The 14,776-nt window shown below is 43.5% G+C and overlaps 1 protein-coding gene across 1 annotated transcript in view; it reads right to left on the bottom strand.

Moving 5' to 3' along the window:
• Window positions 1-14,776, bottom strand: part of Myo16 (myosin XVI) — a 356,137-nt gene that overhangs the window by 145,218 nt on the left and 196,143 nt on the right. The window contains exon 22 of the mRNA XM_028766338.1: window positions 13,776-13,976. Coding sequence (XP_028622171.1) covers window positions 13,776-13,976 — 201 coding nt within the window. The remainder of the gene's footprint in view (window positions 1-13,775; window positions 13,977-14,776) is intronic.

Genomic DNA, 14,776 nt, shown 5'->3' with positions numbered 1-14,776 from the left:
ACTCCCCAGTCACCACTTCTGGGAGGCAAGCCAAAAACACACACTTGCCACGTCCTCGCTAGTCAGTTCTGACGCAAAGTCAAGAGATGCAGGGCGGGAGAGCATTCTGAAAGCCGCGAGTGAGCGTGTGATGAAGTCCAAGTGAACCTTAGGAAGGGCGGATTCCCATGCTAGTCTCCAAGGTTAAGCCATAGCCACTCTGAACACTAGTCGGGAGTGAGTTTCCTCATCCCCATGCCTCCGTTTCTCCTCTGTCCAGCCGTTATTGACAGCAAAGTGTGATGATTTTGTTAGCACAGACCACTGATAAACTCACTGGTTGCAAGGAATGAGAGGAGGCCTTCTGTGGATATGGTAAGTGGGCATGAGTGGACCTCACATACTGAGATTTTTTCAATTTGTCTTTAGTGTGGCTGAGAGAGCAAAGTCTATTAAAATAAAGCCACCATCTGAGTGTGGTGGCTTACATTTGTAATCCAGCACTCAAAAGGCTGGGCAGTGGGATTGTTATGAGTTCAAAGCCAACTTTGACTACATTGTCAGTTCCAGACCAACCTTGGTTGTGTAGTGAGTTCTAGACCGGACTTGGGGGCTATAATGTGAAACTCTTAAAAAAATAATATCAAAAATGTACCTGGACTGAAATTATCTGAATTAAAAATAAAATTTGTTTTAAGTCCCATTAAACTGATTGCTCTTGTAAAGGACACATTTATAAAATTTCGGAAACTTCGAGTGGCCAAACTTGATATCACCCCAGCTCCTTCTTCTAGAGATTGCCAGTCTTTAATTGATTTCTCTTGATCTCTTTGTCATTGGTTTTGCTATTTTGCCTTCTCAAGAGCTGGGCTTCTGCACATGTTCCCCTTGCTTTGCCAGGACATCATCTTGTCCTCTTATGTGGATGTTTGCCTCCAGTAAGTCACTGGTCAACTCAGTTCTAGACAGTGGACATCCTAGAGATGTCCTGGTAGTCATGTAGAAGTGCTGCCTGAAGCCAGTATCTGGGTTAGGATGGGAAGAGAAGGGGGTCAGAGAAGCTCTGATCAGCGCCTTCCTCTCCAGCCAAGCAGAACCTGCTGCTTGAACACATGGTCATAGGGGCCATGGCTCCAACTTCCAGCATCTGCTCCAAACGCCCAAGGTGCATGGTGTCTTTTCTTCCCATATCTCCTTGACATCTGGGTGGCAGCTGCTCTCTGTCCTGGTGAATCTCTTAACCATCTCAGGTTATTGGCATTTCTTATACAACCAAATCCCCCAAATCATGTCCTTCTCTTAGAAATTTTAATACATTTTCTTTTAAGTTTGTACTGTGCCCTAATTTGACAGTTCCCAAGGCTTTTTTGTCTTTGCTGGTCTTGGTGCCAACACTTTAACTCTTTGTAGCAGCTGTGTAGCTCACAGAAAAGCAAAGCCAAGAATGCAGCCAGGACAATCGAGTGCTCGAGTATAACATGTTAGGCATCTTGAAGGTATAAAGGAAAGCGGGGTGCAGGAAGGCCAATAGATTGATTCATCTCTGAAAGACTACAGGGCGGGGTATCCTGGCCATTCCCTGAATCTAATCATATAGGCAGAGAGGTCTAAACAAAAGGATGAAAGAAGAACTGGCTAGGGGCCACGAGCTGCAGGCACTGCATTTAACTACCATGTATATCCTCAACTCTGGTCACACTCCGGGCTAGGATGGGTTCCTCTGGACACTGACAGCACCACACTGGCTTCTAGGGGAGTCCTGGGTTTCCATGTACAGAGTCCCTTCTCAGACATCATCTCTCTTCATTTCCCTTCCCTGTTACGGTCTCCCCATTGGTGAGCTGCCTCATAACAGGTGTGCACGCGGACACCAGGCTAAATGCTGATCATTTGTCTTAGAGCCTTCCTACTCTGCTTTGTAAGTCAACGTGTTTAGGCCAAGCAAGTTGATAATTACATTATTATGCAACGTTCCTGAGCTGGAGAGTGACATTTCCATGTGGTTAAAATGCCAAAAGTCAAAAGTGCCTCTATGAAGCCCCCCTGCAGTGATAGCTTAGGTGTGTAAGAACATGCCACCTTGGAAGACTGACATGCATGGCTGTCACAGTCCATTTTTGTATGTGTACAAGTCTGTCTGTTCTGTATTTAATATATATATATATATACACATATACGTATATGTATATGTACACGTATACATATGCGCACACACATATACATACATGTATATATATATATATATATATATATATATATATATATATATATGTGTGTGTGTGTGTGTGTGTGTGTGTGTGTGTGTGTTTATGGTTATATCCTTATTACTCCCAACATAATGATCTAATTTTGCACCCAATGTATTACAGAGTTATCACTCCTTTAATGTCATGGAAGAAAAGCTGTAGTTAATGGAAATATGAAATAGCTCAATCTTATTCACACTGGATACATTCGAGTCAGACCACAGCAGTGATATTACCTCACCCCAGGCAGATCAACTCAAAAATCATCAAGAAGCTGAGGCAGGCCCTTCTCTCCCTTCTGGTGGGAATATAAATTAGGACAAGCAGTATGAAGTCAAGATGGAGAGTCCCTTCAAAAGTAAAAAGTAGAACCGCCCTATGATATGTCCATTCCATTGCTATGTGTATATATCTAAATGGAATAAAAGCATTATGCCAAAAAGATTCCTATATTCTCATGCTTACTGCGGCACTATATACAGTAGCAGCTGCCTGGAGTCAACCTTTGACCATTGGAGAGCTAACCATACAGAAAGACAAGTTAATCTGGGCTGGATGAAGGTTTGTGTGCTGGAGCCCCACTGTGACTGCAGAAGACAACCTACAGGAAAGGGAGCGTGTCAGGGAAATCAAGAGGACTAGCTGCACAGAATGGTCACAAGCACTACTGTACTTAAGTGCTTTGAGCACCTCAGCTTTCATGGACGTTTGCCATTTGATTATGACAAATTAAACTTGGATCTGTGAGTGAAAGCCAAAATAGAGTGGAGGTGCCCACATTTTTATCCAGTCACAGGGAAGGCCTACACTTTCTGAATTGTGCCAGCAATAAAATAAAATTAAATCCTGACAACACACACCATGCCATGGAGAACAAGAACTCTAAGGCCATCTGGAACATCTGCCATAGACTGAAAAGCATAGGCTACTTTATATTCGGGGAAGATAAACTTTGAGACAGATTATAGAAGGCCAGCTTGCGAGCCATAGGTAAGGCATCTATAAGAGCCAACAGCTTACGTCTGCTCCTAACGAGTGAACCAAGATTGCCTCATTTAATGTTAGGATCAGTTGTTAACAGAGAAGCAAAGCAGGTAATTGATATGACTTTGAAGAACAACAGTCTTTTATTCCTTTATGGAAAAATTATGGTCCCCAAGGTGGTCATTCTTATCCAAACTCAGAAGCTCAGTGCCAAGAATGGCTTACACCTTTTGGAACTTTTTAGACTGGGGTTCAACAGGGTCCAACAGGTCACAGGCTGTTTCCATCTTTCTTAGTTACCCTCGAGAAGTTGACAGTAAGACCCTCTTTCTGAAGACACCATGTGATTGAGTCACAGAACACGAAGAAGACAGGCTGCTATTCACCTTGAAGTGTTATCTCTAATGGTTAGCCTTCAGAGTGCTGGAAGGTGCTTTGCATGCTTCTGGGGGAGAAGGGGATTCACCAATCTCAACCAGCCGCCGAGGATTCCGTGAGCTACAATAATGAAGGGCTCCATTGTTGCCTGGAAAGATATGGCCACTGGCGTAATGGTGGCGCCAACATTATGGGAGTAACTAACCATTTTCTGATTATGTGTAAGGACTATTCCACAGGACGGAGCTTATACCTGGCACTGTTAGTCAGGGCAAGAACCTGAGACTAGATAGGTCGTGGGCTCTAGGGGAAATCCTACCACTGTTATTCTGGTAAATGGAAATAGTATTTAAATGACTCATAATGACATAATGCTATAGCCATAAGTGAGTGTATCGCTCAGGCCTCATCAGATGAACTTTTTTTTGTTGTAGATGGCAATTAACGCAAAAACTCACAACCGGTCAATATGAATACGAAGAGAGAGAAAGAGAGAGAGAGAGAGAGAGAGAGAGAGAGAGAGAGAGAGAGAGTGAGTCTTGATAACATACAGCCCTAAAAGGACATCTACGTCATATCCTTCACTTCAGGGGTCAGGGATCTTCTGGTAAGAGAGAAACAGAAAAAATTACAAGAGCCAGAGTTGGGAGATGATGCCAGGAAGCAGTGCTTTCGGGTTTTGACGGGGAAGTTCGACTTATAAACTCATAGCACTTGTGACCGCTCGTGTAAGACCTGTGTTAGCTCAGTCCAGAGTCCCAACATGGAGAATGGAAGTTCTCTCACGAGATTCCCTCATTGGGGGCAGACTCTTGTAAGGCCTTCATAGATGCCTTACCTGTGGCTCACAACGGCACCTAATTGAGGGGCAATTGACATTTGATGGATGCCAAGGGAACAAGAATCAGTTTTCCTCAATGCTATTGATCTCCAATATGTCCACCACACTCCAGAGTAGGCCCTGAAGCTAGAAATAGTTAGCTAACACAAACAAGACTCTATTGGATATGGAATATATATATATATATGTGTGTGTGTGTGTGTGTGTGTGTGTGAGAGAGAGAGAGAGAGAGAGAGAGAGAGAGAGAGAGAGAGAACATAAAGCTGGATGAGTAGGAGTGAACTTGATCAAAATACATTGTATGAAAATTTCAGGAATTAAGAAAAGTTAAAACATTTCAGATTTTGAATTTTGATATTACGGTCTCTCAACTAGTAAATTCTACGAGAAATTTGAAAATCTGAAACATATGAAACAGGAAATGCTTTGATCTCAAGCATTTTGGGAGAGAGATATTCAGTATACCCTTAGGTTAGGTTTCTTGTTTTGCTAAAAGTTAAAAGAGGTATAAACATGGAAATTATCCTTTTGAATTGATTTTGTTTTTAGAATAAGATGACAGACACTGAGTACTTAGAAGGTGGCAGGGAGCCCTGTGAAGATCTGAAGCTCCCGAGAGAGGCAGCTGGATCATGTATCGGGTAGTCATCTTCCCAGGACACTGAGTTATAAGTGCCCACCAGCTTGGCACTCAGAAGATCATCAATATTTATGGCACAGAAGTAAATCTGCACATCCTTCACGTCCCTACTCCCTTCCTGCATCCTGTTATTTACAAGATGCAAAATATCCTCAGAGAAGTGGTTAGGATTAACAGATGATAAAAATGCAGAACTTTGCAGACATACTTGTGAATTCAATATATCACACCAGAATATATGTGAAGACTGGTTTAGCAAAATAAATAAATGATCATTTTCAGGAAATGCAAATATGTCTGGCTACTTTTCATGCATGGCTGCAGCTTTCCGCTCAGTCTGTCTCAAGGACCTTGACCCCTTGTGGACCGCTGAGTTTGTTCTGTTTATCACCAAAATTATAAGCAGGGCACTGGACTTTGCATATAAGGCATCTGTGAATGCTCTTCTTTCAGAACACGTGTGCCCAGCTGATAGCACAGTTTGGAGAGGAGGTATGTGTGGTGGGGGAGGGATATTCACATATAGACAGGGCTTAGGGTATTTTATCTGCTCCCATTTTATGTTTTCTGTACTTCTTGATTCACCTGGATGGATGTAAGCCAGCTCCCATGCCTGCAAAGTGCAGATGCTATCCCACCTTCCTGAGGATGAGCGGCGACACCCTTAGTTAATGAGCTTACATCATCCCCTCCTCCCTGAAGTTGCTTCTTGTCAGCCGTTTTGTCACAGCAGTGAGAAAAGTAACAAAAATGGCAGGCTTTATTATTTTTCCAAGAAGTGATTTAGTATTTAGTATTCAGTATTTCCTTTTGTTTTTTAGCATTTCCTTTTGGTTCTAATTCATGACGGGCACAACGAACACTGGGTAATGTGAAGAGTCATCATCTCAGTGCCAAGATATCTGGATGGTAAACTTGACGAAGCTGAGGTGAATGAGAACAGTTCATTTGTTCCTTTAAAGGAAAAGGTATTGACAGGAAAGTGTCAATAATTTAGGAGATTCAAAGCTTCATATTTACAACTTTTTATCTGCCCTGAAAAGTAAGAGGACACGCTGAACTTAAAGAGGCCAAGGATCCCTGGACTTTTCCTACCCAGTGGTGAGGCATAGAGAGAGAGAGAGAGAGAGAGAGAGAGGTGGAGGGATGGAGAGAGGGAGGAAGGGAGAGGAAGAAGGAGGAGGGAGAGGGGACGGAAGAAGAGAGAAAGAGAGGAAGGGAGAGAGAGGGAGGAAGGAAGAGAGAGGGAGGAAGGGAGAGAGAGGGAGGAAGGGAGAGAGAGAGGGAGGAAGGGAAAGGGAGAGGGGGAGTAGAAGGGGAGTAGAGGGGGAGGGGGAGGGGGAGGGAGAGAGGTATCTCCCATGACAGTTCACCACCACATCTCCAAGGACAACCTTCAAAGGAAACTTTGACGTAGGAAGAAGATAGCAGGGTCCCATTGAGACCTGCTATCTCAATGTTTATTTTTTAAAAACATCGGACCAAAAAGAGAAGACATGTAGATCATAAATTAAGCTCTTTCCACATGGGTCAAAATGTTTTCATCAAATAACCTTTAATAGCATCAGTTTTGCTGAGACCAGACAGAGTTGATTGTTGTGTCTGGGATTTCTGCCTGGGGGAAAGTGAGGAGGGAAAAGAAAGCAGTAGTCACCATTGATTTGTCTCTCTCCTCTGTCATCGGATTTACAGATTCACTTCCAGAGTTTTCCTGGGTACACAGTGTCTCCTGCAAATCTTCAGAGACAAGGCCCAGGGCACAAGCTATAAATGTCACTCTGGGCACAGGCACACCTGCAAGGCTAAAGAGACTGAAAGTGTCCCCATGAACTACCCATGTCAATAGGTCAAGAGTACAGAGGTTGATTTTAGTCAGTATCCCACCTAGAACATACTAGAATCAGTGGAGTAAAGATTTTCCTCTGTGAGAAGATCTGGGTGGCAGCCTAATTCTAAACAAGGGGTAATTTTCAGACTCAAGCGTATTCAGTGAGGGAACACGTCCTTTGTGAGGAGAAGAAAAGCATTCAGGTATTTTACAGATAGCCCCTGAATCAATAACAGCTTCTCCTCACTCCCTGTCCTTCAGCAATGTGCTACTAACAAATTCTGGCGACTGCCTGGAAAATCACAACAAATAGTACCAGATCCAGGCTTATGTGTCTGGGATGACAACTCTTGTTTATGAATGTTGTGTAGGGGGTTGAGGAAGAATCCTGATGCATGCTTTAAAGACCATAAGTACACTGTAGTAGGGGACTATAAATTTTTATCTCATCGTAAAATTACAATGCAGAGTGTGTACACAGATTGCAAGGTTTTAATTTTCTTGAGGGAAATAATATTGAAAGGATATCACTGAATGTACAGTAAAATCCCAAACACCTGTGGGTTCACACTGTTAATCATAAACCCAAATGCTAAAGGATCTAATAGTTTTGCAGAATTCTTTTTAATCAAGGTGTAGCTACTCGCCACACGGGACAGGTCTAGCCCAGGAGAAAGAGAATGTCACATTAGCATAAGTTAAGGCTGTCATCTGCATGCTCTCTCTTTCTGCGAGAAAGTTTTTATGGCTTCCATAGATAGAGAAATCACTGAATTGTCTCCACTTATCTTTCAGGGAAGTCTATAAAGTGTGGTGGGAAAGCGGTAAGAGATCGTACTACAACCAGTGTGGTTACAGCTGTCTCAATGATGATCAACTTGTGTTAGGAAAAAGGCAAGAATTCAAACACGTGCTACTAAGCCTGGCTCTGCGTTCTAACACACACACACACAGACACACACACACACACACAAAAACACACACACACAAACACACACACACACTTATGAGATGTAAGAATGTACAAGTTCTGGCAAACAAAAAAGGGATATTTTAACACTTAAGTAAGTCCATTGGCCTACCAATATTTTAGACAAAACAGTAAACTGACTGATCTCTCTGTCTATTCAAATTTTTGATTAACCTTGTGGCCAGTACATATAGCAGGCCTTAGACAACTGTGGAGGGGCTATGATAGATGTATTTAAGGAAATATGTAAAAATAATCATGCCTGCATGTACTGCCAGCCTACTCCTTAATCCCAGAAGAAACCATGAGATTCATAGTGATACATTCCTCAGCTTTAAATTTTGTGGGTGTGCAACTGAGGATCCTTGTCTTCACTGTCATGTAGCTATGGAATGAAACTCAAGCTTGCTTGGTTAAAGCAATGCCTTTTTTCTTTCCTCTATATGTATGGATTCTGCAAGGCGCAGATGATAAAGCACTGTGTGTGTTGACCCAGTAGATGGAGGGAGATGAAGACATGGGGCCATGTGAAATGAGTGATCACCACCCACCAGAAACTCCTGTGTGGATGGTCTCTCCCAAAATCATGTTCACCCAACATTATAGACCATTATTTGCAATGCTGTTTTAAACAGTGTGTAATTTCTTAGACTCAGAGGGGGGACATATTACATTATCCCTGAATCCTTATGGGAAGAGGAAATGACCCATGAGACACGAACGGCAGAGTTGGGAAGAATGCTTTCATAACTCAGGGACTGACTATATCCTGTTAGCAGAGAGGCCAGGAGCAACCTGCAGATGCTAGTGTTTGAACTTCTGTATTCCATTACATTGCAGAGGGATGAAGCCACCCAGTTTCTGTTCTTCTGTAGCTAAAGTTCTATCAACCTCTCCCATAACTGTACAATCGAGATGAATCATCTGCCCTCACCAAAGGCCTACTTAGAAACTGACACGGTGCTGTTTACACACAAGGATGTGGTCACTGCTAGTGTCAGGCATCACGATGACGGTAAGGTGAGTTGAAAGTAGCATAGATTAGGTCAGGAACATGATGTTCAGAGAGATGCCCAGATCTAGGACAGAGGACATGGGACGTCCAGGTGAGGAAAAAGCACGGGAGGTAAAGAGGTCGAGAAATATAGGGGTTAGCTTGAGATAAATCGATTGGGAAGAAACCCTGAAACAATGTGTTTCACTTTTCTTGTATGTAAACTGCCAGGAAACAATGAATGTTTGTATTGTCTACCTCAGGCTGCTGCTGGAACCTGTAAATACAGTGTGGGTGGCCGTAGAAGAGAGGTCTGTGCTCTTGTGGTTCTGGAGGGAGAACGTGGCTGGAGCTCTGGGGGTTTCGAGGCAGATCCACCCTGACTCTTTCATCCAGGGTGGCTCAGGTCCTACTGGCTCATGGCCTCTATCATTCTAATCATGGCCTGTTGGGGTCACATGACCCTCAAGCCCTCTCTGCACACTACCATTAGAATGGGAGGACCCAATCTCAGGCCATCTCCTTACACTGGAGCCCCGAGACATACACTAAGACATTTGCTCTGAGCAAGGCCGTTCACGGCTTAAATACATGAGGATCTGCTCGTGTGAGTATGGGATATGTGCTTCACAACTGAATCTTTATTTAAATTTTATTAACTTAATCTTTACTTTTTTGCCCCCAGATCACTTTACAACTTCATAAGCTGTTCACTTTTTCTCACTGCAAAATTTAGGAGCTTCAGAGCACAGTTTCTGAGAAGAGTTAGTTCAGCACTGCTGTAATGGAAATTCACCTCTCCTAAGAGCTGGTATTGTCAAGCTGTAATTCTTCTCTCCTTCAAGGTCCTGAATTCTAACAGCCAATAAACGCAGACACACTAGTGGGCTTAATGCTTATCTGTCACGTAAATCATCAGTTTAAGAGCAAATTCCGAAACAGGCAACTTCACATATGATTTAAAATTGGGTAAAGCAAATAATCAAACAAAAAAAAAGAAGCCAAGCCCCCAAAAGCTTTCTTTGATTTGAATGCACGCTCATTAATGAGATCTTGTTAATATTTCATGCACAGTCTTTTCCCATTTACTTTAAGATATTTCTGGTAATGGAGACAGGAAGCTGCACCGCGCTCCTGGGGGTAATGAAACATTCAGATGTGTTTAGGAAGGATCATCAGATGTAATTCAGATAATGGTGCTTAAACATTCCTAAAAGGACCTCAGAGCTTCCGCCTCAAGATGCTTCCTAAGCAGGGTGGAAGCTCCTCTTTAGAGTTCCCAGGTTGGATAAGTTCATCCAGAACCCATCCAGATGGGGACAGGGGAACAATGCTACTGTCAGCTCTGCAATCAGCTATCTCTCTTATAGGGTGTAGCATATTCTCATTAAAACAAGCAAGTCAGCCCACCAGGCAGGAGCACCGAGTGATGCAGGGATGTTTACACCATCCATCTGGTCAAGAAGATGCTATGAAGAGGCTCAAGAACACATGGATCCATTGAGCTCTCTCCTTGAGAGTCAGCTCTGGGGTCAAAGGTTATGCATCATACACAGCACATGCTGCTTTTAAGTGGGTGAACTTTTCCCATAATCACTTCATCAACAAAACGTAGTACGTTCATGATGCTCTTGCTTTCTGATGCAATGGTCCAACACGTCAATGCCTGTGGCTACATCTGACAACTCAAAAGGCATATGGGACGACATATTGCTCAAAATCACGTAGAATCTACACTGTAGCATGTGAACAGGGCCCTGGGGACTCCTTTGGCTACAACTCATTAGTACATCTCGGCAAAATGAAAGATTTCTGTAAAGCCACAAAATAGACTCCAATCATGGAAAACTCTCTTTAAAAACAAAGATGCTTTTAAAGGAAAATGCACGATTCCACTGGGGCTTTGGCTCTGAACCAACTAATCATCGGGCTGTCCTGTGTTCTTTAATTTCTCTGAGAACTCGGTGAACAATTCCCTAGTAATTTAAACTGTCAGTTGTTTTCCCCTTAAAGTTGCAAAAACAAAATTAAAATTGAAATGCTATTAGGTACTCAGAAAAATAATTACAACTGAACTCAAAATAAGCAGACTGTGATTCCAAACCACACTGTTGTTGAATTTTAATGCTCAGTACTTCTTATGGGTTCAATTGGTCTATAAGGCACAATGCAACAGACTTACGAATAAGGGCGTTCAGATGCAAGTTTAACAGAGATCCTAGGAAGCTCCTAAGAAAGTAATTTCCTAAATTAGAAGAAGTCATGATAGCCACCTGTATAGCTTGGTATGTATTTTCCCCAGATCCAGAAAATGTACAATAGGAAGAAGACAGAGGAATTTGAAGTCAACAGTGGAGCACTCTTCTACTTGTAAAGACTTTGAAAAGGCCAAAGAGAATGACAATTGGGAACTATTTGGGGATTAAAACATAGAACCTTGTATCAATCTCTTCCCATGTCCCACAAGCCTCTCCAAGCGTCTACTGACATCAATAAACGCAGCTTCTCACAGGGGCATCTTCTGCCTAACATCTACCCTATTAGGTGGGCTTCCTAGTCACCTCCTTGAGCTCCTGAGAGGCCTCTCTTGTCAATAGTTGTTTCTCTCCATGCTGTTCTTAGATTGGGTCAATCAGGATGCCCACCATCCAGTCAGGGTTTGCATTTAAGTCCATGCCACCAGCTTAGAAGATCTGAACCTGAGCATTTTCAGTGTTCCCCTCTAAGGGATTCATGTCTTGGCTTGACACAGTGTCCTGCTTGTCAGCCACCTGAGGACAGTGGGGTCCTACTGGCTCTGACCCAGAGCTTTGGCTCTTCTTTATCTCACTTCCCACCCATCCCCTTCTCATGAATACCACCTCCTTATCTCCTGCTACTGCTCAAAGGTGGATGCTGGCCAATCACACAAAGCCTGCCCTGCCTTTCCCCCAATATGTCTAACACCGTCTCCTTAGGACTGCTTCATCACATCTCCTCTGACAATGCCAGGGCTCGAGAGGATGGAGCCATCAGAAAGGCACACACAGATGTCCATGGATTAACCGAAAGCAGTAATGTTATATACCCTATCACTCTTTCCACAGTCAATGAAACTTGCACCCTTTCCCAAATCCATGGGTGGCTATGGGGCCTGCCCACTCCTCCTCACTGCTTTCTGTAATTGCCTCCTTTTCAGACTAGTTTGCACCAGGGATTTTACTGTTCTCTGCCTACCATCTGTTCAACGCTGTCGCCCTGGCTTAGAAGGCAGAGTGACAGGGGCTGTACCTCTGTACTTTCTGACATGTCACCCTGAGTCTAGTCCCTGCTTCTCTGGTACTGAGTGTGAGGGTGTGCTTGCTGCTGTTCTACAGGTGCTGTGGTATCCATACAGGAACTGGCAACAGGCAGGTTCATGGCCTCCTTTAGGAGCACCTCTGAAATTTCAAGTTAGATCCTCTCAAAGTTCTTCTAAGCTGAGTTGTCTTCTGTGCAGACAATGAGAGTACTTTCTGTCCTGTTCAAGTGACTTTTGTGCAGTATAGTGGCACATAGTACCAGAGTTCAAGTCTCCACTGAAATACTCTCTCCTCCACAGTTAGTGAGTGCCTCTGGAGACATCTGTATACTTTTACGAGCCAAATAATTGCATCCTTACATAGCATTAGGCTGACAGCTGTAGCATATTAACTTTGACACTTTTCCTGTCATCTGACTGTTAGGTGTGTGCTATTCCTGGCTCATCTCTCTTCCTCTTCTGGTGGACAGCGAAGTCTCAGTAAGCAAGGGGAGAGATCAAATGGGATACTTTTCAAGTCCCTCATTTTTGCTAAGTGGTAGCTCAGAGTGCAGGTGTAAGTGTGTGTGTGTGTCTGTGTGTGTCTGTGTGTGTGTGTGTGTCTGTGTGTGTGTTTGTCTTTGTGTGTGTCTGTCTGAATCTGTGTGTGTGTCTTCCTGTGTCTGTGTGTGCCTGTGTGTGTGCGCCTGTGTGTGTATGTGTGTGTGTCTGTGTCTCTGCATCTGTGTGTGGTTGTAATCCTAAAAGTAGAAGGCATCACTAATAAACAAGAGTTGGGTAGAGAAGAACAGAGATTATTTAATTAACAGGTGAAAAGATGTGTTGTTGAGTAGGTTGGAAGGATGTTTATACTCTACCTGGGAAGGAGTTTATGGGGTAAGAGAGACCCAAGAAAACTGAGAGGATTGGAACACCGGATCTGAAGAGAAGACTTTCGTCAGAAAGTTATGGCAGGTAAATCAAGAAGCAAAGATGCACATGAGACAGCAAAGCAGTGTGGGGACACACCTATAGGCAGGGGTGAGACTCTGATGGAAGAAACCAGTTTTGCAAACCCAACTAGAACGCTGGAAAAGGTTGGAGGGCTTACTTTCTTTCGGGGGGGTAGGGGGTTTGAGATAGGGTTTCTCTGTATAGCCCTGGCTGTCCTGGAGCTCTGTAGACCAGGCTGGCTTCGAACTCAGAAATCCACCTGCCTCTGCCTCCCAAGTGCTGGGATTAAAGGCGTGCACCACCACTGCCCAGCTGAGGGCTTGCTTTCTTAGGCTCTAAGAGAAAGACATCAATACTAAGCCCACATACAGGCCAAGCACATTCAGAAACCCAAAATTTATATAAGAAACAAATCCCCAAAAATGTGGAGTAAAGCTAGTTATGATAAGCCTGAGGCTCTTCCACTCACGTTAATTGAAGTCTACACACACAGTGAGATAGCTCCCCTGCTCAGCACACACTGTTCTGAGATGTGAACTCAAGCCTCACAGCAAGGGCAAGGAGCTTGCAAACGTTAATGACTGCGGGCTGTTCATGTGGCCTTTGAGTGTGGAATAGCACATCTTGGAACCCTGCGCTCTGAAGCTCCCTCCCCTCTGGTGCGTCCGTACACAGGGCACACCACATGGGCTGTCCACTCACCCTTCCTGCGTAGTGCATGACAGTGAAGGCCGCGCCTTGGCCTTTGAAAGCAACGTTTCCATTGCCGTCCTTCACAGGGGAATAGACTGCATTTGTGTTTGACGATTCCAGGAGACCCTGCAGCTTTCTGGGGAGGTTTGGCTCCACTGACCAAATCACTTGACTCTCTTCATCCAGTAGGGAGAAGAATCCTGATGGTTTCTGAAAGTCAGCAAAAGTCACATGCTTGCTTCTGTTGCTCCACTTGGTATCCTTGACACACACTCTCCAGTGTTATTATATTCACACAGCTAACCAGGATGGGAGTGTCTTGACTTTTAACACATGTCTATGATTGTCCATCAGCCTATGATGGCTGTACTCCGCCACCTTGGATCTCTCAGATATAACGCTTATCCTGACAACTGGGTGGCAGGACTTAAGCACCATGCTATAGTGTTAGGAAAACACTAATATTTTTAGACAAATCTACCTTTGTAGAGACAGAAGGTGGAAAGCAATACCCTAAGCTTTCCAAAAACCCTAGATGGTGTCTATTTGAAACACTAGTCAAGCATTTAGAGGTAATGGGTGAATCCATACAGAATCCCATGATAGGAAACAGAAGTTACTGTTGATGTGTTGATAAAACATGTTCTCACATGCATCTATCATCTCCCCCACTGTATGTGTGTGTGTGTGTGCGCATGTCCATATGTGTGCGTGCCATGGCATTCATGTGCAGGTCTGAGGGCAACTTGCAGTAGTCAGTTGTTTCCTTTATCAAGTACGTCCAGGACAAAAGGCGCCTTTATTAGTGATAAGACATCTTGCTGCCTCACCTATTAGATAATTATTGATTCAATAAAGTTACTGAGTCAAAAGCTTTTCAAGGTACACAGAAATAATAAATATGAGTATAAACACATGCTGATGCCCTCAGTCTTAATTTTAATCAAAAGTTTTATATATGTGTGTATGTGTATATATATATAAAAATATATATTTACACACATATACAT

Source organism: Grammomys surdaster, unplaced genomic scaffold (genome assembly GCF_004785775.1).
Source record: "Grammomys surdaster isolate TR1022 unplaced genomic scaffold, NIH_TR_1.0 167, whole genome shotgun sequence".
Lineage (NCBI taxonomy): Eukaryota > Metazoa > Chordata > Mammalia > Rodentia > Muridae > Grammomys > Grammomys surdaster.
The sequence above is the reverse complement of the archived record's forward strand: the minus strand, read 5'-3'. Positions and strand labels throughout refer to the sequence as shown.